The sequence below is a fragment of the Strix aluco genome, chromosome 2 (assembly GCF_031877795.1).
Source record: "Strix aluco isolate bStrAlu1 chromosome 2, bStrAlu1.hap1, whole genome shotgun sequence".
NCBI classification, from domain to species: Eukaryota; Metazoa; Chordata; class Aves; order Strigiformes; family Strigidae; genus Strix; species Strix aluco.
This window is the reverse complement of record NC_133932.1, coordinates 92076552-92102933: the sequence shown is the minus strand read 5'-3', so window position 1 is coordinate 92102933 and position 26382 is coordinate 92076552. Positions and strand designations below refer to the sequence as shown.

Sequence of the window (26382 nt, the reverse complement as noted above, 5' to 3'; positions counted from 1 at the left end):
GTGAGGTGAAACATTAAAAACAGGAAATAAAAAGAAAGTGAACAGAGTTCCGCCCGCTTGCCCCCATACAGCATCCCCGACAGCTAGTTTTAGGTCAAAAATTTTTACTTCCCTAAAGCAACTATTACTTACAGAAAGGATTCCTCACCTTCAGAGCATTTTCTTTTGTTGAGATATGACCTTTTTTAATTACTTCAGTGAAACAAGGCAGAAGCTGACCAGAAATTCCCTGCTTTTTGTAAAAGCAAGGGAAGTTTAGCTTCAAGTCGACATATATGCCAGTTTTCTTACACCCTCCACCTCCCAGTGGAAACTCTTATTTGAGTTTTGTAAATTGATGTGCTACTTCCTTCAAATGGAAGCAGAGTGCCATATTTACACTTCATTAACACCCGTTCCTAAAAATGTGCCAATTTTAACTAAGCTCCTTACTTTGTCAGAAGCAAGGCTGTTGCAGCGCTCAAAGCTGTCCATGCTTCCCAGGCGGCCTCGCATTCTGTTGGCTCCCTGCAAGAAAAAAGGTAATTAATTTAATCTGGTCTTTTTCCTCTTTTACTGAAGGTTAGGCAAAAATGGCAACAGCTGTGCAGATGAACACAGGACAGTTCAGGCATGTGACATAAACAACACGTTTGATATAAGATGACAGATCATGGGGCAAGCAGCGACATCTTTAGCTGGCAAAACTGTATCTTCTCCCTCCTTGCTCCCAGGAGTTTTAAATCTGCAGCTCTGTTTTCTTCCTGATCCATCTGAGACAAAACAGCCGAGTTGGCTTAAACAGCCGAGTTCAAAAAGCTCCAGACTTCAGTACTGTGCGTGCATTTGACATACTACAATCTCAACAGAGAGTTTACTCCATATCTAGACATTTCAGCCAAATTAAGTCCACCTGGGCAGAAGTAGTGAAAGCACTAAAACTGTAAAAAAACACTCTCTGGCTGCAAATCCAGCCGAACAGCACCAGATACAAACAAGACTTTTTAATTATAATGCAGATAACACTGAGGAAAATTTTCTAGCAATTAGCATTAGCAGATCTTTGCTGAATTTGTTACCAGTCATCTGGTTTCACGGGAAGAGGCCATGGAGCTGCAATACTTTTGACTACCTTCCACTCCTAACTTTAACTCCCATAAAACATTGGTGATATATGATGTTGGACACTTCCAATGCTGAAGTAAGTTGCTTTCAGTACTTTATCAGGGGAAAAAAAAATCTAGGTTTTAGGAAAACTATAGATAGAGCTCCTCTTGGTATGCTTGCAACTCCAGGGTAAGTTTTGTCAACATCAGCAGTATTTATTTAGCCTATTTTTTCCTGGTGAGGTTTGTTTTCAAGACTTAGAGTGCCCTTTAAGTACATTATCCCATTTAAACTCATTACAAATGAATACTCTGCCTGAAGCATCTCTTCACTGATCCTCACAATAAAACAAGAGCAAACGATAACTTGGAAGTTTTTCACTAGCTTCAAAAACACACACTTTTGATACTGTAAGAAGGGCTTTTTGGTGCAGAAAAAAAACAACAGAAGAGGTTAGTGCAGCATGGGCTGGAAGAAATCTGTTCATGAGGTCAAACAGAGGTTATATTTATTTTTCTAAGGTACCTCATTAGGAAGCCACAGCCTGTTTTCAGTTCAAACCTGACAAAAATAAGATCAGTCCAGCAAAACAAACAAGTGAAAAAGTGACATTCCTCTGAGACTACGTGAAGCCAGAGCACAGAACCCAGCATGCTTCCCTATGAAAAGTGAGTAGCTACTCCTTCAAGTAGCTTAAAATGTCGCTTGATGCTATTTATCTAGCTAAGAAGCCATCGACTTAAAGTGTTCCTAGATACCTGGTTACTACATGCTTATTTCTAATTTTGCTAAGACTGAGGCTGCTTAAGTCTCCCTCCCAAATATACTGACTCTTACTTTTTACTTAAATCTTTTTATCTACAAAACGATGCTGAATGCCAACTTTAGAAAAAACTCTGAAGTTCTTTCCTGGTCTCTTTGTTATTAAATGTACTTCAAAATAAAGGTGATGCATACTTTAAAATAAAGTCATGCATAATTAGCATCCCATTACATCAATACCATGTGATTTGCAGCTGGCTTAAGGAGGGGAAAACCCACCACACCATTAAGTATTTGATGCATAAATACCTTTAGGAATTCCCTATGCTTGTTGTAATAGCCTGATGAAGAACTGTCAAAACAGTCATTGTACAACACATGTATGCACATAACACACAGTATGCAATGCACAGAGATACCTGCTGTATATACCTGTTTTAACCAAATAGTGGTTGAGCTGCAGTGTAAATTATTTTTCTTGGTCTTACACTGTGTAACCTTTAAATAGATCTGCAAGGACGAACCCCTATGTGTATCATGATTCACTACAACATACAGCTGTTCCTGATCTATTGCAGTTTCAAGTTAAAGATCATAGAATCATAGAATCATTCAGGTTGGAAAAGACCCTTTGGATCATCGAGTCCAACCATCAGCCCTACTCTACAAAGTTCTCCCCTACACCATATCCCCCAACATCTCATCCAAACGACCCTTAAACACATCCAGGGATGGTGACTCCAACACCTCCCTGGGCAGCCTATTCCACTGTCTGACCACAAGATGAGACAACCTTCCTCAGAACAGCGAGTCCGCTTCATAAATAGAAAACTTAAAATGACCCTAACCCAGATTCGGATGTCCACTTCTCTTGAACTCAGTCATGGACTGTGTAGGTCCTTATACTATAACATGCAGCATGTCACAGTGGTTCTGGTGAGAAGGAAAACACAGTATCAAAACAGCAATATATAAGCAACTTCCCTTCAGAGACTCTTCAACTTAAGCAGTGCACTTCGTCTAAATGACTTCTCCTTGACATGACTGGAGTGCTAGTATGTCCATATATGGCAGGGCTGCTTTACTGGGTTATTCCCAGTGATGCATGCCTGTTCCACAACCACCACAGGCTTAGTGACCCACCATCAGAACTAGATCACTTTCCAGTCACATGTTCTTTAGATGTGGAAAAGAAATTAGACTCAGCAAAGGCATGACTGTAGCTGTCACCATTTGATGATATTTCAGACTGCTGAAATTACCCAGATCTTCTACCCATCATCACTCTCTTTTATGCCCTACTGTGTAAAACTTACTACACAGTACAGGTCAGATTTGACCATGAGAGTTTTAATGTTAGCTTCAGCCCTGGGTCAAATTCACACCTAACCTTAAATTCTAAGGATTCTCCCTGGCAAATAATATTTTGCCTCCTTTATAGGAAACATCGGTGGCATCCTACATTTGTAGGTTACTTTATGATGTGCCCTTGTAAGCTGCAGGAGAAGTGCAACTTAGGCCTTGATTTAGCAAAGTACTTTTAAAATTACTAGCAGAAGGAACTGAATTTCACTGCTCCAAAGTGCATTTAGACCTTGCCATCCAGTACTCATAGCTCATGACACCTTCTCTATAATGACACACTGGATTCCCAGGGACCCAGCCTTCTTCAGTTACTCCTCTATATGTCTCTTCTCTGCTTTCACGACTCCCTACTGAGCAGGGGACACTACGCAAAACTTGCAATTCAGACTTCTTCTTCAAAAGGCAATTTAATGTAAGAGAGTTCCAGTAATTATATGCAACTCCACATCGTAACACTGAAATGAAGAACAACTCACTTCTTAAGTCTATTGCTAATTTTTCCTGCAAAAGGACAACTTTGTTACTCATTTCTAAAGATTCTTAGTGACCAATATGAGCAATTTTAGCTATGAGAGGTAAGGCATTACTTCTCCGAACAGAAAGTTTTCCAGTTTATGCAGGTGCATTTATTCACACTTTCAGAAGAGAACATATCTCTTTATGGGATCATGAAACCATCCTGATTAAATTTTTTTTATTCTGAAGCAACACATCCGATAACGCTCAGCTAACTCACTTGCCACCTACAATGAATGTTCATTATTCAGAAAGTTGCCTTTTTTACCTCTGTATGTGTGGCCTTACCATAAACTCTTTAGCACAGTTAAGTCACAATCAAACCAGCTGTAACCTTCAGATTTCACAATAGGGATATCGCTTCATTAAGTATTTATCAGACTGAGGCCAAAACCAAAAAAAATCTGATAGGTCTTTACTGTCAAGGATATCTGGGAGAGCTGCTGACAATGAGTTGTTAATCTTACCCTTGAGAAGATATTTTCCAGAGAGCTAGTCAAGGATTTCTTGGCCTTGTTTTTCAGAACGTCAAGTTTAAACCTGCCACCACTGGCGGTGCTTTCTGGAATCGCATTGTTAGAAACAGTCTGTTGAAATGAGCAAGGACACAATTCAGCTTTGGCAATTCTTTTTGTAATTGCAGACCTCGAAATACTAGAGCTGAACCAAGTCACATAATCAACAACATACCCTTGGCCTTTATTAAAAAAATACCACAAACAAAAAAACAAAACAAAAAACCTCATACCCCCCCCAAAAAACCACTGTTAAAGACACATTCCATTATGTCCTGGTTTAACCAGGATAGGGTTAAGTTTCCCCAGCAGAGGGGGGGAGCTCTAGCCGGGTTATTCAGATACCATGCGGACGTCACATCCTGGCAGGTCACATTTTCCTGGCGCGGAGCGCGGTGCACTCGTGGTTTTGTACATCGTGCTTCAAACTGCTGTATTTGGTAGCTATTTTGCCCTGTTCATTGCTATCACTATTACTGTTATTGTTGTTGTTTGTTGTGTTGTTATTGCACTGTTGTATTAAACCTTTCCTTATTTCATTCTTGGGGCTTTGTATTTCACTCCCTTTGTGGGGGAGGGGTAGCGGCCGCGTGGTCTCAGACCCCGGCAGGGGCTAAACCACCACACATCCCTAAAGACTATCTTGTACAAGCATATCAATTTAACAATACTGTTACCCATTTCCTTTGCTAGATAAGTTCGCGGTCTAAACTGAAACTAATGCCCTCTTCATCCCTGTTCTCCCTAGAAATAACTGTTTGGGAGCGGGGATCAGGGAGGAAAGAAAAGGACAGAAGAGGTATCCTCACACTGTAAGGAAATCTATACCTAGAAATAAGTGGTTTTCTTTCTTCTCTCCCTTCCTGCCTCCCAAACCTAAAAAACCCAAGCATGCCACTATAAATCAAATCACTTCTTTTTCACAGGCCTCTATTAATTACCCAGCTTCAGCTACCCCTGATGAACTCTAGCAGTGGCCCTGCTAGTATTCAAGATTGCATTTTAATAGGGTAGGAGGAAGGAGATAAATAATACAAAAATAAGCTTTACCAATGGTGCTTCACCAATGTGAATGTGCGTTTTCTGCTTAGTTTCACAGAGTTGGCGTAGATGTAAGATCACAAGTTCATTTTCTTCCTGGTCATTGTCAGGCTTCATTTTCTGTCAGTAACAGCAAAGAAAATGAAAAAAGTTGCCTTTCAAGTCACAATTTGCTTATTTTCCCTTCTATACACTTGTATTCTTTGAAATTAATATACTGATACTCCAGATGCCAAAGTGAACTATTAGTATGTCAAATAGCACTACTGTTCGTGTGCCTTCATACTCCTGAGCAAAGCAGACCAAAACCTTCCACATGGAAAATGTTACAGGCTGTGGAGAGGAGGGAGCCTTACACCCACACATTTTGTCTTCTAAGATTGCCTGCCATTGTATAGCCTTATAAATGGAATAAGGAACCCAGGAAAACCAAACAGCCACTCCCTTCTCCAGGAAGCTAGAGAGGAGCTTAGCCCTTGGAAGTCTAAATCATTGTATACTTCATCCACTTGAGTACACTTGCTTATACCAGAATCTTGCTTCAGAATAAGTCAACAAAGACAAATTCTGAAAATGACAGACATGTTCCTGATACCTGAATGTCTCACCTGCTCTCAACTCGCTCCCACATCACTTTCAAGTAGGAAAATGTGTTTACAGATGAAGAACTAAACTCAGAAAAAAAATACTCTGGGTATGAACACAGATTGTCTCAGAAGACTTGGGAATCAAAACTTTTCCAATAACAGCATATCACACATGAGATTAGGTTGAAGTATGCTATTTCAGTATGATTGGTGAAGAAATAGTAGATTCTAGATCAACTACATAACAAAACAAACATAATCAAAATCATCTAGTCCATTTTATCATGGTCTTTTCCAAATCTAAAAGAACAGCTTCTAATGTATTACCTGAACACGTTCAAAAATGTCTGCTTGCTCATTATCAGTTAGTGATGACAGATGTCTCTGAATTACAAGTTTGGCTCTTGGTGGATAGAGTCCTGAGAAAAGAAATGAACATTAAAGCTTCTAGATTCTCAAATGGTATCTCAAAAAACTTTAAAAAAAATGATAGTAGAAGACGTAAGCCTGCATTTGAGTTTGTACAAGTTTAACGTACGACAGTTGTGTATCTGCAGTATACATGATACAAAATACTCCAGATTTTGCTAAACCACATGGTTTTGTCTCCTTTCTTTAGCAGTAAAAACAGAACTAGAAGCAGCTAAGTGGCTGGCTCCTGTGTAAAAGGTTGTGCTCCCTACCCCACTGATGTCTTCTGTCCTAGTACCAAGAGATCACTGACAGCTGGAAGCCTGACAACTGTATGGGAGAGGAAGAAGAAAGGAATAGAAAAGAGATGTAACTGGAGAGATATTCAATGACAGGATACTCAGAAGTTTTCAGATGCTTTTAATTGAAAAATTTAGATGCATTTCTACACAAGGAAGGGGTAGGGTACAGGTCATACCAGAGAACTGAAGACACTTAAAAGCAGGAACAGCATAAAAGCTGTAAGATTAAAGAATTTCTGATGTTCGATAAAGTGCACATTTGCTCACAGAGCTTGTTCTAGGAAGCTACAAAAACTGTGGGGGAAAACAAAACCCCCGAATCAGATGAAGATATATGGTTTTTCCATTCATGGTAGATATCATTCATAAAAAATTGCAATTAGAACAGATAAAGATTTTTCCAAAGTCATAAAGCTCTAGGTTTGATTATGATAAACTTCTAGACTCTAAACAGAGCAGACAGATGAAAACTAAGGGACACTAAAATACGTCTTTCAGTCACAAAGTTCAAAGTTCATGAAAATACTATTATGGTACTCAAGTTGTTGTCCTAGAAGAGATTTTATTCCGATACTGGATACTTATCCCAGTCTTGTAAGTAACTGTGTTCAAGATACTTACACTGCCTTATACAGCAGCCTCTATAGTTTTTCATTTACAGAAGACTTTCCCAGTTAAGCTTTATCACTTCTGAACATCTGTTGTTAAAGCCAAAAAATACCAGTCACAACCTAACAGAATTTCATGCCACTAAGGTTTTATATTTTGCTTTTCAGCCACCAGAGGGAGGTAAGTAGCAATACTGACTTTTAATGAATGGGAGAACTGGCAATTACCAGCACCATCATCACCAGACTAGAAGATACAAGACTACTGTAACATACTTGCTTTTTTTGCATATAACACTTCACAAGGAGACATAGCGGACTGACTATAAAAATAAGATCCTGCTACTAACTTTTTTTTTTTTTTTTAATTCTATCTTGTAAGATTTTTTGCACGTGTTCTGGCATACATTGCTTCCAGAGAAGCTACAAATGTTTGTTTATTCATATATGAAGCCAGGTAGTCGCCTTGACTTTCTTTACTAGATATTAATCTCCTAACTTAATAATTTGTTTCCCCATAATAGAACTAGGTTTTGAAGTGCATAAGAGAATAAACACAAAGAAGGAAAAAATAACCCCACACAGGAAAGAACAAACACACAAGATAGGAAGACCCTTTTTTGATCACAACTGTCTTTTTATGACCTATTTTGAAAGCATGCATCTTCAGAAAAAACAAACAAACAAACAAACAAACAAACAAACAGAAGGAGAACCGGTGGGTTTTTCTGCTCTGCTTAACATTTAAGAGAGGTATGATGATGAAAGAGTGTGTATTTATAATGGAAGCTACACTATATTCAGTTCCAATACCATTGCTACTATCACCTCCACTTGATTACAGAGTGTGAAAAGTGATGGTAAGAATTGCTTATTGCGATATTTTTCCCTCTGTTCTTACATTGTTTAAGTTGAAAGCGTATGGTTAACATAACTCAAATTATTCTAGAATAATCAGAAAAACACAATTAGAAAATGAACTTGGCTGCTACCTTCAATTCTTTCACAAAGTTTGTGCAATGAATGCATAGGACAGGCCTCACACAATTTAATCTGTGTCTTGGCGTTTTGCAGAGCTGCAGCAGTGCTAAAAGCTTGTTTCAGGGTAAGCATTACCTCATCAACCTATAGGGGAAAGAGGAAAAAGTATATAAACAAAAATGCATGCCATGTACATCAAATTAGATCTATAAATCATGTCATAGACAGGTTTATAATCAAAAAAAACAAACCCTATTTGCTGTCTTCTAAAGACATCAGGGATGCATTCCCAGGTTTCTGCTTTTTCTGTGGATGTTCACCATCTTCAGGTGTAATTTTGAGTATCTAACTGCAGCTACTCAAGCTTACTGGGCAGGTAGCCACTGCTTTAAGAAGCTGCAAGTGGGAATTTTCAGCTTGAATATATGCTAAATAAAAAGCATTAATTTATTTTTCTTTAGCTTTGAGTTTCTCCTGTAAACTGCACATGCTCCCTCTCAACGATTTTCCTCCCACCACTGTACCATTTTAGCACAAAACCCCACAGACCAATCCTGCTGGCAGACAGGAGCTTCCCACAGCAGTTCACTTTTCTCCAGGCTACTAGACTGGCTACCAGCCTCATTACAACCACCAACTTCTCTTTAGGTACTGCCAGCCTGCTTTTCAGTCTGCCCTGATCTTTCCTCTGCCATTACCACAAATACAGCAGTGCTATGCTCCCACAGACCAGCACTGAAAAAGCTCAACTTCTGTGTAAGAAAGGTTGAGGTGACAGTGTTTCTCCACAGTCATTCAAATACACTCCCAGACCTTATATACAAAGCGCTTGGGAGTTCCCCTGTCTGTATTTTAGGGGAATACAATGCTTATGAAAAGCTGTTCACTCAAGTCTTACATTACCATGGAAAGTAGGAGACAACAGGTTGACAACAATCTTAGGAAAGAAGTCAGCATCCTACTTCAGAATCAGGTCCTTGTTCTTACCTGTTGCTTTTTTTTATAAGCAGGAAAAAAGCTGAAATATTTGAGACCAAAATCATGCAGACTAACATTGAAAACAGACAGACTTTTTTGAGGGTCTGTCACTTGGGGGGGGGGGGGGGGGGGGGAGGAAGGGGGCACCTGAATGTGGAAACTTCAATTAGTTTGTGTCCTGATTATGTTTAGGTTTGGTTGGTTTCTTGTTTATTTAAAAAAAAGAAACAAAAAACAACATTATTTTAAGCACTACCAGTAATATTTCTTAGTGCTCTCTCTTCTTAGCAATAAAGCAGGGTATTGAACAGTGAATATCTGTCTTGCAATACAGACTGATAATTTTTTAAAGTTGGCAACAATGCCCCTCAAATGGAAGATGCACAGAACAGTGCTAAGCATATGGATTATGACTACACTAAAATCATAAGAATTGTAGCACAAACTGCAGCTAGGTTTAGAGCAAAGATACACAAGCCTATCAACATAGACTGTCTACCAACATAGCCTGCCTGCCATCACAGAATCCAGAAAGCATTGAGTTTTACAGCTCTGCCCTGCCACAGTGAAACTGCCACTGGGGTCCAAGCGATTGCACCTCAAAGTAGCTCAGGAATGTTCATTTCATATTGCAATGTGGGCACACCCACATATATCAGTACTAGAATATGTAAAGAGGTTCATAAATACATGGATTCTTTGTACAACACATTTTAAGTCTTTAAATTATGTGTGGTCAGATATATCAATAGGTCAGATATAATATTTTCTGTTAATACAAAGATAAAGCTGATTTTATAACAAGGTCTTATTTTGAAAAAAAGTGCAGCCTCAGCTACCACTGTAAATCTAGGGCTGTTAGCTGTTTCAAGTTTTATTGATGTAAATCTATTCACTCTCAAGCTAGTCAATGGACTAACAAATTACATTTTTAGCTAGCTAGAAGAGCAATTTTTAAGTTTGGCTGAAAAAGAGTTAGCAGCTATTAGCACAGCCATCAGGAACAAACATGTTTCTGAAAAGAAACTAAGTGCTTTTAAAGTGTCAGAGCTTTAAAATAAAAATGTAATATCCAAGATGATTTCCTGTATGTGTCTCACATTATTACTACCTGTATCAGTTAAATCACTGGCACCTGGATTCAGTTGATACATACTTTATCAAATGTCCAATGGACCTTTTTATAGTTAGATACATCCACACATATTACGGTTTTCTTCTTCTCTGATCAGAGGCTGCTATTTTCTTCTCCCGAGGAACCAAACAGACTACAGGGAAAATGCTAAGGCCATGTGCAGGCTAAAGACACATGCAGGACCAGTCAGTTGTTTAAACCATACTCTGAAAAGTAAGTTTGGGTTTTACCACCAGCTTTGTTATTGATTCAATACATGTAATGACATGTTTAATGGGAAACCAAGTGTCTCAATGACTAGAAATGCAAGAGTTACAATCAAATATGGAGCCCAAATATGCTCACAGTTTGCATGTATGAAGTCATCCATCTGAATTTTTTTTCTATTTGTTATTGATATGTGCATCAGCAGAGCAGCAGGATATGGCTATATATGAACAGAATGTATGCATTTTCTATAGCATATTTTCATATTCACAACTAAGGTCTTTCTTACACCTGAGAAGACGTGACCACTGAGACTCAGCTGACAAAGCAGAGTAACAGAGACTCCCATGGTTCAGAAAATGCCTCAGACTTCATCCAATGGAAAGGTTAGGATCATTAATAAATACTCACCAGAGACTCACTTGCACACTGGAACACATAGCAAACGTACTGGCTTAACCCAGGTTCAACAGATTCCCGGCAAATAAAACCGAAGTGATCAACGTGTTTTATACCCTAAGAGCATTTAAAAACAGCATTAGTTGACTATTTTATGAACAGGTTTAGTTTCCAAAGCGATCCTAAAAATATTTACCAGACTCCAACACTTGCCAATACAAAAATTCAAGAACCTATAAATGCATACTCCTAATGAACTATTTTACAACTACAAGAGTTATCTTTTAAAAGTTACATAAAGCTCTTTACACAATCAAAACAAAAGTTATACAGCAATAGACCTGGACCTGAATTTCTTCCGTTAGGAAAAACTGGATTTTCAGGAAGCAAACTTATTAGAGTCCTAGGTTGTATTTGGAATTGTCTCTACAGTGAAAACTTGATGTAATGAGCCCACACTAGAATATAGGGCTGGAGTAGCATCAAAGCAGCAACAGATCTCAGCTTTCCTGTAATACAAGTTAGGACTACACCAAAAAGAGCAGGGGATGACATGCGGAATTCCAACCAAATTCTTAAATAAATTCTTTGAGACTGATTTACATACCAGAAGTTTCAAGATTTACTACACATTACTACCGGCGTTTTCTTTCAGGAGCCTAGTCTAACTGCTTGACAAGGAACTCTGCCTTGATAAAAACAGCACTGAGAAGATCAAAGAGAGCTGCTTCCTAAGAAGCACTATATTCCCAGTCTCAATTCATGGAACATGACTCACTATTGTTAAAGCTTTTGCCAATGTTTTTATCATCCGAATATGGTAATCGTAGATTTTCTCCAAAAGAAAGTCTAATCCCTCAAGTTCAAATACAACAGAAAGCAGAACTTGGTTGCTTGGATCCATCTCCAAAGAAAACACCTATATCGTAAAAGAGGGGAGGAGGCAGAACAACTTGCTTGTCACTACAGAAAACACTCTAGACAAAATTGGTAATGCAGTACGTGACAGACTGAACATATTGTCACTACATGCGGTAGTTTTTAAAAACAAAATTCCAGAAGTTACATTTGTGCTACTTAAACAAAACTTAACAAAGGTGCAGAGGGCATCTAAGATAGCACAAACAGCATCAGTTTACCATAGTCCACACTAATCCTGATTTAATTGAACTCATTTTTCTGAGACACATGAAGTCTTCAAGAGCATAAAATGAAAAAGAACAGATGTATAAACATGTTGATCTATGTAACAGTGAAATGTTGCCCTCTGTTCTGCAAGGAAACCACATTTACTTAAGGTGGTTCGGTGAGACTGTAGTTTCCTCACTGCTGACAGCGTCTGAACAAATCTACTGCTGTCCGATTTCTCAGCTTCCACAGAACATTTGTGGGGCAGATGGATGTGACACTTGCACCACTGAAGCATAAATAGCACAGTACGTTCCTCAATTAACAGTACCTCCATCATACTTCTTTAAGAGGGTGGCCAGACTTGTCACCACAAAAGAGCAAAGTTTTTTGTTGCTCTGGGTTCCCTCAAGGTCAGCAAGGCTGCAACAAGGAAACTTCTACAGCTGTCTGACACCTGAGCTTAGACATCACACACAGGGGTTTATCACCAATTATGTTTGCCGCTTTGACAATTACATGGAGTGCAGATACTGAATGTAGCAGATCAACCATACTTAAGCTATAGAATAAAAATACCTTTATTAGACCAGACTGAAAGAATCCCAAATGCAAGCCGAAGAGAATATCTCATTTTCATCATTTGTAAAGCTTAGAAGAACAAACATTCCTAAGCTGCAGTCTAACAATATGCAGTAAATCACTGCCCTATAAATCCATAACAGAGAAGCCCTGTGGCTAGCACCGAGTTCTTAAAAGAAGTACCAATGAGGTTTATGCAACTGAATCCTTAGACTTGGACAAATTAATGTTTCATTTCTATTAAACACTGAAGAAAACCCCGACTGCTCTGAAGTAGCCATTTTGCATTAAAAAAAAACTCACCACAAAACAAACAAACCAAAAACCCCACAGTATTGTTAGTGCCTGTTTGAGTTATTCAAGCATGGAATATAACAAAAGCTTTGCTCCAAATGAAAGTGAAGAGGTGGAGTGAAAAACCCCACCTCCAAAGCCCAACACACAGCATTACCTAACACTATTTACTGTACACAGTTATTTTACTGAAGGAAAACTAGGCCTTGAATGTCTGCCATAGACTTGCTGGTCTCCACCATGCTTTAAAGTCAGCAGAACAAAGGTTGTCCCGCTTAAGACTCTTTTGTTTGACTATTGTCAGTATGTATAGGCAACCCAAGAGCCCATTATATAAAGTTGAAGTGTCACTTTTATTCAGCTCAGTATACCCACAAAGCAGGAAAAGACTCAAGCTGTCTGCAAATTTTGCTTTCCGTACCACTGCTTTAAGAATCTCTTTCATCTGTATTTATTATAAAGCTATTAATACATCCCTGTTTGATTACACTGTCCCATTCTGTATTTGCACTTGCCTTTTTTCTCTACCAAGAGCAATCCAAATTGTAGTTAAACAGCAGAGTCTACTTAAGAGCCTGGACCTTTAGTTGGTAGCTCAAGACTCCACCTGAGTTACAAGTACTGGCCAGCATTGGTAGCACAGTCATGCAAGAGCAGATTTGTTATTAGCATTAAAATGAAAGCACTTGGGGGCGAAATACAGGTTTAGAGCATGCTAGGAAGTGTGCTTTAAATTAGAGTAATAATGTTTAAGGCCACCTGAAGTGATGCATGTGCATGGCGAATGATAAAAGGTAATAAAGTAAGACCTCAAAACAGAAAGTATCACAAGTAACAGGTGCTGAACAACAGGAAGATAGAAAGGTGAATCCCTCAGCCCTGGCATTTATTTATTACTGGACATAGCTAGGTTCACCTATTGCCATATTCTCCAGAAGAAATGATGCAGGTGAACTGCTGTTTTTCTGGAAGGCTGATCTGATGCTCTCCTCCTTTCATTCCAGAGGCTTTCAGGAGCTTCCTCGGTCAAAACCAGCACACTCAAAGCATCGTAAATGGAGATTAAGCTACTTCCAAAACTATATCCAATGCTTTCCTAAAGCAGAAGAGTTTATACTTTGAACGATCAAAGTTGCCACTACCACAGCTCAGACTAGTTATTTTGCACTCATCCTTTCCATACTTAAGCTTTTTGGGAATGACCTTGCATTATTTTTATGCAGTATCTACTTGAAAGTGCTACCAGATGAGTGAAAGCCCTGATTTGAGTAACAGCTCTTGCTCTTGTAAAGGCAAATCAGTACTTCAATACTGCTTCAAGTGTTAATGAAGCAATGGCAGTTTAATATCCAATTTCTACAGCTGTACTCTCCAAAGTTGCATGAAAATTCATGCAGGATTTGCATATACATTAGTCACAACTGCTCAAAATCCGCCCCCCCCCCCCCATTTTTTTAATTAAGAAGCCAATGGGGTAAAACAGCAATTTACTTTCAATCAGGGTTATTTAGATAGGATAAACTGTTTAAAAATGTCCCTTGAAACAAAATGAAGGAAAACAGCACAGAATGCTGAAAAAGATTTCTACATTTCCTTTTTTCTGCTGCCTATAGACCAGCAAGGCAATCCAGCTATGAACAAATAAATTCCTTTTCTCCTGATGATCTACATGTTGCTTCTTATTAATGCTTACCTGAGAACATGAGGAGATATCTTTAAAATTCTTTTCAAGCACAACAGACTTGGTGTCTGGACTGATGAGGTTAACTTCAAATCTTCCAACCTGAGGGGGGCAGGGGGGGAAGAAAAGTAGGTCATAAACTAGTCTGTCTTGGAGGCACAACATTAACAGCAACAAAATTTCACAATCTAGCCCTTTCTTGTTCACATAGAGTACCTTCAGCACAACACTTACTCAGCAGGAACAAGGGTGCCATAATTTAGCCTATGTTGAGTAAGAATATTTCAGCAAGAACAATACACTCAGTTGAATAGGAAAAAGCCTTGGAAAGAAGACAGTTGTTTTGTTTTTTTTTTTCCCCGCTCCCTTTTCTTTTTGAGTTATTTTGGTCCAAAGATCAAATGTTTGACAGACAATACTAAAACCTTTAGTAAACAATGTGACTAAACTAAGAGCTGCAATAAAAAACAGAATTTGAAGGTTTGTTTTTTTTTTAAACTATACCATATAGATCAGCAGAGAAACTATGTTGATCTTAAGGTGATACTTTTCATTTTTGTAATTTCAGATGAAAAAGTGCAGGTTCTGCAGCAAGCTATCTTTCAGCTTTCCCAAACTGCTTCTCAAGTGTATGGAACTTATTCCATGGACCTCAGGAAGTTTTTCAGCTAAATTCTTTTCACTACTAGTGATAGCTGTGCCTTTCTAAAGGGCAATGCATTCTCACTTCAGTTAGCGTTTCCCCAAAAGAATAAAAGGCAAGAATGATCTCTAAAGCAAATGGAAAGACAAAACCCAGGCATTTAGCCCCGTGTTATTTCAAGGTCCAAAGATCTTTCCTTTCATGGGTCACCTCCTTTAAGTGTCCTTTTGTTTTCTCAATACAAGCACTGAAGATGTCAAATGCACTTCAGACAAGAGAAGAAATAACTGTGAGGTCTGAAGGAAGAAGCCTTCAGTGCAGAGACGTTTGCGTACTCATCTGGGAAAGGCGAGCTGAACATTAATACAAATTATCATAAAGGCTGTGAAAGCCATATGTGAAGTTGTGAGCTTCTTTTTAATTGCACAGAGGATTTGTTCATGTGGAAGTCTTCATCAATTCTCTTTTTGAAAGAACACTCACTTTTTTCAGCTAGGTCCTAGATCTCACTAATACAGACAAACCAGAACTGCATATAATTATTTCCCTAGAAACTCTGCTCCTGTAAGTAATTAGTCCATAAGTAATTCCTTTTTCTTAAGATTTACCTAAGCTTATGAGTCAAGGTGACTTCCTTAAGAAAGTTCAGCTACTTGCATTCCAATTGTTTATGAACAGATATATAAATATTTCTGACAAATCATGAAACCATACTGGATCCATACTACTTATCTTGAAAAAACTTGTCTCAGCTTCAAACTGCACAGGGGAAGACACAGTGCAAAACCAACATGAAATTGCTCATGCTAGTACACACCTGGAACAACATTGTCCTGTTCTTCTCAGAGTCGGATGGCTGAACATGACTGGGTGCACTTGCATGCCTTCTGCGTGGCTGTATTTTCGGGTTTGTGTCATGAACCCTTCTTTGCATAACAGCAGTGACACTGCTGCACCGGGAGCGAAACTCTTGCTGCTCATCAAAGCTAGAGTCCTCTAAAATTCGCTCTGGAAAGGAGCCACGAGTGCTGGCCAGGTTGGTCAAGTTGGTCTGGCTACCGATTGTAAACATCGCAGCGTGCCCTGCAGTGTTATTTGGGCTGTCCAGCTCCTCAAATGGGCTATCTGACGGAGAAGCTGGCACGTTTCCTTCACATAGGGGTAAGTCCAAACTTGACTCGTTATTCCTCTGCTCGTTTAATAGTTTCAGGCGCTGGCGCTCATGAAGGCTGAATTTCTCAATGCAATCATCAATTAGTGTGGAGGGAGCTTTCTTGTGAGCCACCGTCACCTTTCCACAGTACAAGACCTCAAATTTTTGAGAGTCATAGAATGCATCTTCACTATCCTTACTTGGTTTGGCATCTTCTTTCAGTGCTGCTTTGGAGACTTGTCTTATGCTGCTGATAACATCAGGAACCTAAGGGATGGTGTGAAAGGTCTGTTTAGTAGCCAAAATGAGATAGCACACACAGTGATATGTCAAATATTTGTTAATTTACATATTTACACAAGTTATTTCTTAGGTAGAGTGCCACTAGCTTCTTGGCTGACAAAATAAAAGTAGAAAATTCTAAATTCTGTAGACAGTTTATGCAGTGAAAGCAAAGCAAATAATTTCTATTTTTTTTTACCAGAATCTGTTTGAGAACATAAAACTTTAAATTACCAGAAGGTCTACTGACAACTGTTCACTCTTTTTTTTTTTTTTAACTGAGACTGCTTTTTCTTTTCTGTCGCCCTCTTCCCACAGCAGTATCTCTTGTTGATGTACTTTGCATAGGGCCATCACTGTTTCTTTGGTTTTATTTTGCAGAGCCAGATATCCCATTCTTAGGTCAGTTGTGGAAACAGTTTTAAGAAAAAGAGACCTGGAATCCCCATCAGTTTCAACTGACAGTTTTGGAATACAGGCAGCAAGCATATGGAAATTCTACCGAAGTACCATGTACATTTGCATTAGTTCTTGCTATCTACTACAAAAACCTCACCCCAACCATCCTATGACATTGCTTACTTTAAGGTCACACTTCCCTGCTGTCTCAGTCATCATGCAATTAAGAAGCACACCCAAATCTCTCTTCTCCATCATTCTTACCTATAGGTTCCTACTATACCCTGTAAGGCCAAACTGCACATCTCCAGCAGAAACTCTCAATATCAGCTCTGTATCACCCAGTCTTTTAAGGCCACCTGGTTCTCCTTCCATTTTAACCCAATCACTTTGGGAGGATATCTGCTTTCAGCATCAACATATTTAATATGCAAGCTCCTTTCTCATTTTGCCTTCACTAAAGAAAACAAGGACTTTTTCAACTCTATTGACCGCAGACCAGAGTGATTCTAGTCGCTCTTTTGACAGTACCTACCTCTGCTTAACCAAACCTCTTTCTCACCAAGTTTCACCTTCTCTGGAAGCGTAACGAATGGTATCACATTACATGCATTGGGGAAGTTACTAGTGACAATGAGATAAGAGAGAATACCTTATCTGATTTTCTTCCCAAGAGAAATCAGTTCTCACCATTCACCTAATCCAATGCAATCAATCAACAGCTTTTGTATTCCATACAGCTTCCCACCATATCGATAGTATTTGATAATTTGTTTCAAAGTATTTTTTCTATTAAAAAGATAACTCTGAAGTCACACCTTAGTAAATAATCCATGCTCCCTACAGTATCTCTTTCTTTCAGTCACAGGATACCAGTTGAAACTTGCTAATGAGGCAGTAATCTTGTATGCCAATACTTTTGCAAGTCACAGTGGAAAATTACCTCCTCTTAATCCCTGTCTCCCATTACACACACCTCATCCATTGGGCATTCAACTCAGATCTGCTTCCAGTTCATTTATTGCAAAATGAAGTTCAATTACCCTAAGATCTACTGACCATTTGGCTTTCATCCCTATAGATGTCATCATCATCTCAGTTTTCAGTGAGGCTAAAAGTTAGTCTTGATATGACACAGATAGTAGAGTGTATTTAATCTTCACTCATTCTCACTACCAGGCCGCTTTACCATTCATTGCCTGAGGTGCACTTCCTCCCAGCCATGCCAGCTCAGCTGAACATGGACAATTCTCACTTTATACATGTCAGTTCATATTCCGAGATGCAGCTCTTTTTCCACTGTTGGTCTTCTTACTCTTTCTATGGTCTGTGCTTAGAGAAGCTCTAAAGTTTAAATCTCTTAGCAAAAATCTCTTTTAGCAAAATGCACAAGCTGGCTGTCTTTTAATTAACATTTTCCATTTTAGAATCCAGAACCTGTTACAGGACAATATACTTATATTTCTATTCAAACTACAGTGACAATGATAATTCTATTCAAAATGCATAAATTCTACATGCAATCAACTAGAATAAACAATGTCAGTTGTTTAACTGGCAATTTGGATTATTAAAAAAAGCATACTATCAGTTCCACTCCAACAACTGGGTTCTGCCACTTGCTCATCACTTCTAAGAGAAAAGACTGGAGAAGGTATCCTTAAGTCTTTCTAATAATACCCAATAGCCTCCTAACACATCTATCCCCCCCACCCCACCAGTGAATGTCCAAATAGGCTGGCGATAAGACACTACCAACTCTACCACAGTAGGATTCCCCACCCATCCCCTCCTTTCTCAGAGATCTCCTCCACAGAGTTTTAAGTAATGGCAATTCTATTTAAAAAAAAAAAAAAAAAAAAAAAAAAATCACTCTATCATCCTGCTATTTATCACTTGGTTTTATTTCCATCTTTTCCAGATTGTGCATACTCTTCAGACACTAGTATCTGAGTCACAATTCCTATTTCACAATCCCTGCTCCCCGTATAGCTTTTGCTTCTAACTACCACATAAATTGCTACGGTATTTTCACTTCAGCATAGAGGGATCCTAGCATTAGAGTAGAGGTTTCAGCTTCTACTGCCCAACCAATTCTTATTCCCTCCTTTGTTCAGACAACCATTTTTACAGGCTACGTTATTTTTTAGAGTGCACCCTCATCAGTATTCACTTTTTTCCTATTTTTCTACCTATCCACAGAACTAAAGTGATAAAAAAAGGTGAAAAATTGAGATCCATTTAATGCCTGTAGTTATGAACACAATATTTTCATTTAATGTTTTGACTTTGGGCAAAAACCATAACTGGGATCAAGCGGAGTCTAAACAAGAGTTTGCTTCTATATTATCCTGAAGTGCAAGATACAGAACAAGTTACACAATTATTAGCATAGAAACCATCCCGATGTGGCATTTTACACATTTCTTTGGCATGTATCATTGTTTTTTGACATTTTGCTGCTCTGTATATCAAGAAGCCCCAGTCACAAAAGTTTCGCCACCAGAGTTGTGTAACTTTTTTGGATTTGGATATTAGCTTATTACCTGTTAATGTTGAAATTGCAGGGCAAAGTTAGACAAGATAGTAAGCAGAACAGAGATTTTTAAATACTGAATTAACAGTATGAAACTGCTTAACTACTTTTAGAAATCAGACTCCTGAAACATTCAAAACATTAATGTGCTTCCAAGTTCTAGTATTTCCCTACAGCAGTCTCATGAAATTAAGCAGCCAAAGGGGAGAAATGGGATTCTTATTCCCAAAACCCACGGGATCATTGCAGATCTTCACGGATATATACTACCAGCTATTACAGTAGAACAAAATGAAAAGGTTAAATGAGTTATCACATAGTTTTTCAGCATTCACCTGCATATAAAGAAAATTAATCATTCAAGTATTTAAGCAATTAATCTATTCAACATACTCAGAATTTTTGTTGTCAAGCCTTGATGATAGTTATGTTAAAGAGGGAGACTGGAATAAAGGGGGATAGGCAGTATATTTGCAGGGTAAGAGAGGCACACTTCCAGCCTCAACAAACCCAGTGGTGCTAGTGCTGGGACAATGCAAGAAGACTTAATTCTTCCATGCTTTGCCTCTCCCAAGTCCCATGGTCTAGGGGCCTATCACCTTTTTCCAAATATTGCTGGGCAGAGAAGGAAGAGATGACTATGTCCCAAAGGGAGCTGGACAGGGCTTCTCAGGCAGAAAGGTAGGAGCCGAAGATCCTTCTTCAGAGTCGGTACCAAAACCCCCACAAATGCAAGAAGCCAAAACGACAAGGATGAACAGGGGGTACCGTAAGTACAAGACTAGACCTGTGATACCAGTTTGGCTCCTCAGTGTGAGGAATACTCCAAAACTTGGTTGAGGAGAAAAAACAAACAACAAAAAACCCCTATCAAAACAAACAAACAAGACTGCAGATTAAGAGTCAAGTAAGGAGAGATCCATAATGACATTAAAAAGGCAATATTTCACTCCAGGGAAATCTGATTGATCTAATATGTCTAATTAAAGAAAAAAACACCACTTGGGAATTCAAATTTGTTATTATTCCCATTTGAGTAGCCTAACACTTTATGAATCCCTCTTCCCCCAATCAGATCTGATTCAATATGTGGCGATTCAATAAGTAAAGTAGCTGTACTCAAATCAGAACAGATAGCACTGGTAGAATTCTGCACCACCTACAATAAGATTCATCTCTGAATATACAATGTAAGAAGTAAAGTGTGATAGACGTTATACTTTCACAAACACTGTTTACTACAGACAGAGTTTTGGTAAACTGAAATTAATGACAGTATCCATTTTAGCCAAATGGTCCCCCAATTTATTCCATTTGCACCTCACACTCCTTCACCCCACCTCCTCCATGACCTTGGTTATAGACCTTACATGTTACTGCAGTATATTGATTTGGCCAGCTAGTGCAGAATAAGGCTGCAACACTTCACTCTGGCCAGAAGACGGATATATTAATACCTTAGATCTGCTAATTCCAGCTCTACAGTTCATGGGCTCCACCCAGTTCTGTCCCTTGTGACTAGACCTCTAACAGGGTCAATGCATAATGGAGAGCAAACACCTTCCTCGTGCATAAGTAGTACACCGTTCAAAGTGCATGTGAATAGTACTGCCAAGAACCATTCTACTACACATCAAGAAAGTTCACTGTGTTCAATGCAGAAATGTATTTTCATGTTGGAAACATGAGTTTAACTGATGTAACTAATGCAAGCTCTTTCATTTGACTTGATTAAAACCAAAGAAAGGACTACAGGAAAATAATTAACACCAAATTAAAACTTTCTTTGTAGGTCTTCTCATGTCACACAACTAGGTTTTAATTAAAATTAATTCCAACTTTATCACCCCTGCCTTAAAACCCCAAAAGAACTTCAGTTACGAGGTGTTTATCACCAATATCTTGAAGTTACAAAACAGAGAGGCTATCAAGCCTACTAAATCATGCATGCTGCAGCATTAACACTAGAACAGTCTGTCACAACTCTAGAATAGGCAGAGTATCTCCATGGGGATACTGCACGCTTTCTTGAATACAGGTGACAGAAGTCAAGCATTAAAAAAAAATCTATATACTCCCTTCGAATTTACAACAGCCTCCAGCAAACAAAGGTGGAGCTCTGCTTTTTGCTGGAGGGATAATATTCAGATGCGTACTGCAGTAATTACCGAGCAGTGCTTTCAATTTTAACCGAAACTTAGAACTTGAACGCTATGGATATTGCAAAGAAGAAAATTCACTTGCTGTATATCATTATTTCCACAGCTGGACAGAATTTCACTGTGCAGAGCAGTTGCAGCTCTTGTTAGTTTGTTTCTAGCTTCCACATGCAAAATTTCAGTCTGGAATTTATTACCAAAGCAAAGCCCCTCTTCATACCATAAGGCTTATACATTAGCATGACTGTGAAGTACTAATCTAATAAACATGCCTAACAAATCTGGCTATTTAATGACAACAGTTCTAGCAAGGCAATTATTTTCAAAGCAAGGAAGAAGCTGGGCCCCTCTCACTCCATCGCGACGCAAGATGCAGGTCAGATCCTTTCCACCGTACAAAGAGACATGAGAAAACGAACTTCATGCACGCACATTAGGAGCAGTCAGTACCTTCTGGTGTGGGCTCCAATTCAGAAGCACAGGCATGTCCAAGTAAAACTGTCACCAAACTTTAGTGTCATGAACACTAAAGAACTCGAGAACAGACTGGGATAGGTGACTGCAGAAAGATCCCCCCTCTCACAAAGGGCTGGCCATGCTGTCGCAGCATTTCCTCAGGGTCAGTTCACAGTATCACGGCACAGTCAGAGCTCCACGCAGTAACCGTTATGCTTCAAAAGCCAAGTATTTCCTCACTTTGGGCTGGAAGCACCCGCGCTGCCTTGGCTTTGAATAATGACTCCTACTTATGATCTAACTATGTATACTTAAAAACAAACGAAAGAGAAACAGGATACCATCCAGAAATCAACACCCCATGCTTTGCTAATTACTGAAAGAGTTTGACATCTATCAATTAGAAACTAGTCCAATGTGAGAAAAAATTAGGAACAATTGGACTTGACTCTCCTTTCAGTTAGTGTTAAGTTGCATGTCCACAAGATAGGAGAGCCCAGCAACAGCAATGAAACATGAACAGAGACAAAATAAGCCACATATCACATCCTGCTACATATCAAGCATTCGACACTGAGGCAAAGTTCTTATCTTGCACAAAAACATACCCAAATGCCAGCCAAAGTGCAGATAGCAGTAACTATTCTCAACCAGAAAGAAGGGTGGGAGAGGGGAAAAAAATTGTTTTAACTGCTATAAATGTTTTACAATACTGATCATCCAGACCTTTTGTACTTCTAAATCTACAGCAGTCTGCTGCTTCACACGCTGGTGACAGTGCTCCACTTCAGTTTTCACCATTAAAAATGCATCCTTCTCATAAAGAGATAAAAGATCAGCTCAGAGTGATTCAGTTTATGCAGTCACACAAACAATTTGTTGACTTTGTTTGTGCTAGAGATATTTAGAAACTAGAATGGAAGAATTTGTCTCCATCAGCTGAATTAGTGCTGAAGGAATACCGACCATCTTTGGTTTTACAGCAATGAGGAGGATTTGTAGTCAAGAGAAATGCTGTCACAAATGGAAAAGAATAAAAGATGACTTGCTAAGCATTTCTATAATCCACCTGCACTTAGCATACTTCTAAAAATACAGTTTAGAAAACACAAAGTCAGGTTCTCAGTAGGCAGTAATAAGCATCTGCCACCAACTCTGATACATTCTGCTTCAAATCTGGGCTAACACAACACAAGCCCAGTAGCAGAAAAGCTGAAACTCAGGGGCTGGCAAAGAAAGACCCAGTGAAAGCAGCTTGTGGAGCTTCAAGATGACTGTCACCCCTGGCAGCTAGTGCTTTTATGTTTCTGCTGTTCTCTACAGGTTCATGAGTTCAAAGCTTACAACAACAGAAAACACATGAGGAACAAGCCAAAAACTCATCGAAGAATTGCATACAGTAACATTTTGCTTTCAAGAGTCTTCCTCCTATTTGCCTGGGCTATATTTTTTCCAGGTGACTGGTCAGGACCCAACAATGTTTGTTTCTAAAGAACTACTATAGAGCAATGCACTTATTACTCTGCCATTCAACCTCATGCCATATATTGGGGAGATCACATACTTCTGCTGAAGGCAAAGCTGAAGACTACCACTAAACCAGCCTAAAAAGAAAGAGATTTTATGTAGGTAAGTCAAAATAAAATAAAACAAAATTCAGTTTCCTAAATAATTCTTACTTGAGATCAACCCAGGAATTCCTTGTGCTGTTCAGTTTTGATACAGTCAACAAGCAGAAAAAAGTCTACCACAGTTGCACAGTTTACACTTAGAGAACCCACCACAATACCTAATTTGCTACTGGAAACTTGTGGATCACCTAACACATTCTGGGTGCTACACACGCACACAAGATGCTGCTTTGCCAAGTATCCAAATTTAGATAAGCAGTATAACGATAGAAGGCAGATCAAGTTACTTAACAGGAAAGAATGTGTAAGAGTTACAAGATTGTTTGGATGCCTGAGCAGACAACAGATGCCTTTTTTTATACTTGCATGCAAGCACTCTACAGTGGTATATCAATGAACTTCAATGATGGCAGTGGCAGCATAGTCCAACAGGTACATTGCTTTAAGCAAGGAAGGTTCTTGCATTCACTATTTTGCTCCTGTGTTTAGGCCAGTCAGACTGATGCTTCTCCACCTTTCAGATACAGCTCACACTCACTCTGCTTGAATACTCTGCAACCCACAGAAGTGTCAGTACAGAGCTCTCACGATGATCCCTATGTTTTTGAATAGGTAGAATAAGTCTCAATTCACCTATCGGTTATATACCTTGAGTATATGCAAGTACTCTCTAGTTTGTTTCCAAGTTCAGGACATAGCTCCCAGTGAAAGATTTAGCAAAGTACAGCTTGCTTGTAACATCAGTCCATCTTAAACTTTCCAGCTGCTTTAACCGAAGATTTTCCAAACTAAGAAAGCACAAAATCAGATATAAACCAGGAATTTTCTCCTGAAAACTCTGCATTTTTAACATAATTTGGCACTTTATTTTGTAGTAAGAGTTTTATTAAAGAAAATGTTGTTTTTAAGAACTCCATCATATTTAACACAGACCCTATTTTTAAAAGGGCTTGCCTGAGAAGGTAAGGCCGTCACGTGGACAGTCCCAAACAATTAATACATTCTCTGCAATTGTTTCCTTTTGCGGAAAAAAAAAAAAAAAAAAAAAAAAAGAAAAGCAGTTGGAGTGCTTGTTGAAGTATTTTGACCATTTATGGTCACTATCCACTTCTCAAATACAGATCAGAAGATAGTGAACTTCATTTTAGCAGATTTAAAGTGCAAGTGCTAAGACTGAAATAAGTGCTTCATGCACCGTGTTTAAGAATGCGGCAGAGTTATTTAATTCAGTAGTTTCAGATAGAAAATATCAAGATTTTAATCTAAAAAGATGGAACTAACATGTTGATTCACTATGAAACAAACACACCTTGGAAAGTCTGTTTTTCCCAAGTCAAGAGATCAAGGTTTCAGAACTCATACATGGCAGACCATGATGACTTCTAAAGTGAATATCAGCCCAGATTTGGTTGAAGACCACATGCATCTGATTTCCATGGATGACATCAGCTTTATAACTGATTTGCTACAATAACCACCTCCTTCTTCTATCACCAAAGGTGAAGATTGAAGTGGTTAGTAATTCAGCACTCATTCCGGCAGATAGGAAAAATTACAGACACTGTTCAGTCTAAGAGATTTAGCAGGTGTCTATATATTTGGTCGACAAAAAGGCACTGCAATAACTTCTAGCCCCCTTACTAGAAGTTCTTTGATGACATGAAATGAAGGAGTTAGGTCTTTTCCTATTTGATATTTCGCAGAAATTCTCAGCTGCAGTATTGAGAAGTTTCAGACTACTAACTCCTTAAAAAAGGCTCTGCTTACAGAAAGGCGGACACCAAACACAGCGTCAAGCAGCGGGTGATATGCACATATAACAGTGTGCATGGAGTAGAAAAAAAATGGACTGCAACCTAATGGCCTTTCAACAGCTTCTCCACCCCACCAAATAACGCTCATTAGTTTCCTAGTACTTTGGAAATACACACCTGGACAACTTCCAGCTTGTCCAGTAATCTCACAGTTCACAAGAGCAACTGCATTATCTTGTGACAGTATCAAATGCCTAACCGGTAGTACAATTAACTTTTCTCAGATAACAACCAGCAAACAACCCTAGCATAAACACAGCGAAAGAGGTTTTCAAGGCCATACTGATCCAGATGCTGAATCCCCAAACACTTCAAAACCAGGTGCTGGGCAGAGCAGGGAGCTTCCACCTAACTAGACTTCCTCTAGCACCAAAGTCTTGAATCACCACTTTGCCCAACGGAGACAGAGCAATAACAAATACCACACCTGAAGGCAGGGCTAACTCACCACAAAACACCAAGTGCTACTCTCTGCTCTCATTGGGAGTCACAATAGTCTAATCTTGTCAATCAGTAATTGTTAAAAATACTAAGATTTCATCAGCTGCTTATGTTAGCTGTGAAAAGAAATAAATATAGTTAGATAGTTACAGGGTTCAAAAGTAAATCCATACAGACACAGTTGACTGGGTAAGTAATTCAGATTTAACAGCTGAAAGTAATTAAATTCATGGATGTTTTACTTTTTCACCCAGAGGAATTCCAAAAGAGCTACAGAGTTACTATTAATA

The 26382-nt window shown here is 38.8% G+C and overlaps 1 protein-coding gene across 2 annotated transcripts in view; it reads right to left on the bottom strand.

Annotated features, from left to right (window-relative positions):
* TBC1D4 (TBC1 domain family member 4) overlaps nucleotides 1-26382 on the bottom strand; it is a 111273-nt gene that overhangs the window by 30445 nt on the left and 54446 nt on the right. For both annotated transcript variants that reach the window (XM_074815523.1, XM_074815522.1), the window contains exons 2-9: nucleotides 16039-16641; nucleotides 14591-14680; nucleotides 10906-11010; nucleotides 8186-8318; nucleotides 6200-6291; nucleotides 5295-5405; nucleotides 4197-4316; nucleotides 433-507 (exon numbers count right to left, since the gene is read on the bottom strand). In XM_074815523.1, the coding sequence (XP_074671624.1) occupies nucleotides 433-507; nucleotides 4197-4316; nucleotides 5295-5405; nucleotides 6200-6291; nucleotides 8186-8318; nucleotides 10906-11010; nucleotides 14591-14680; nucleotides 16039-16641 (1329 nt within the window). The remainder of the gene's footprint in view (nucleotides 1-432; nucleotides 508-4196; nucleotides 4317-5294; nucleotides 5406-6199; nucleotides 6292-8185; nucleotides 8319-10905; nucleotides 11011-14590; nucleotides 14681-16038; nucleotides 16642-26382) is intronic.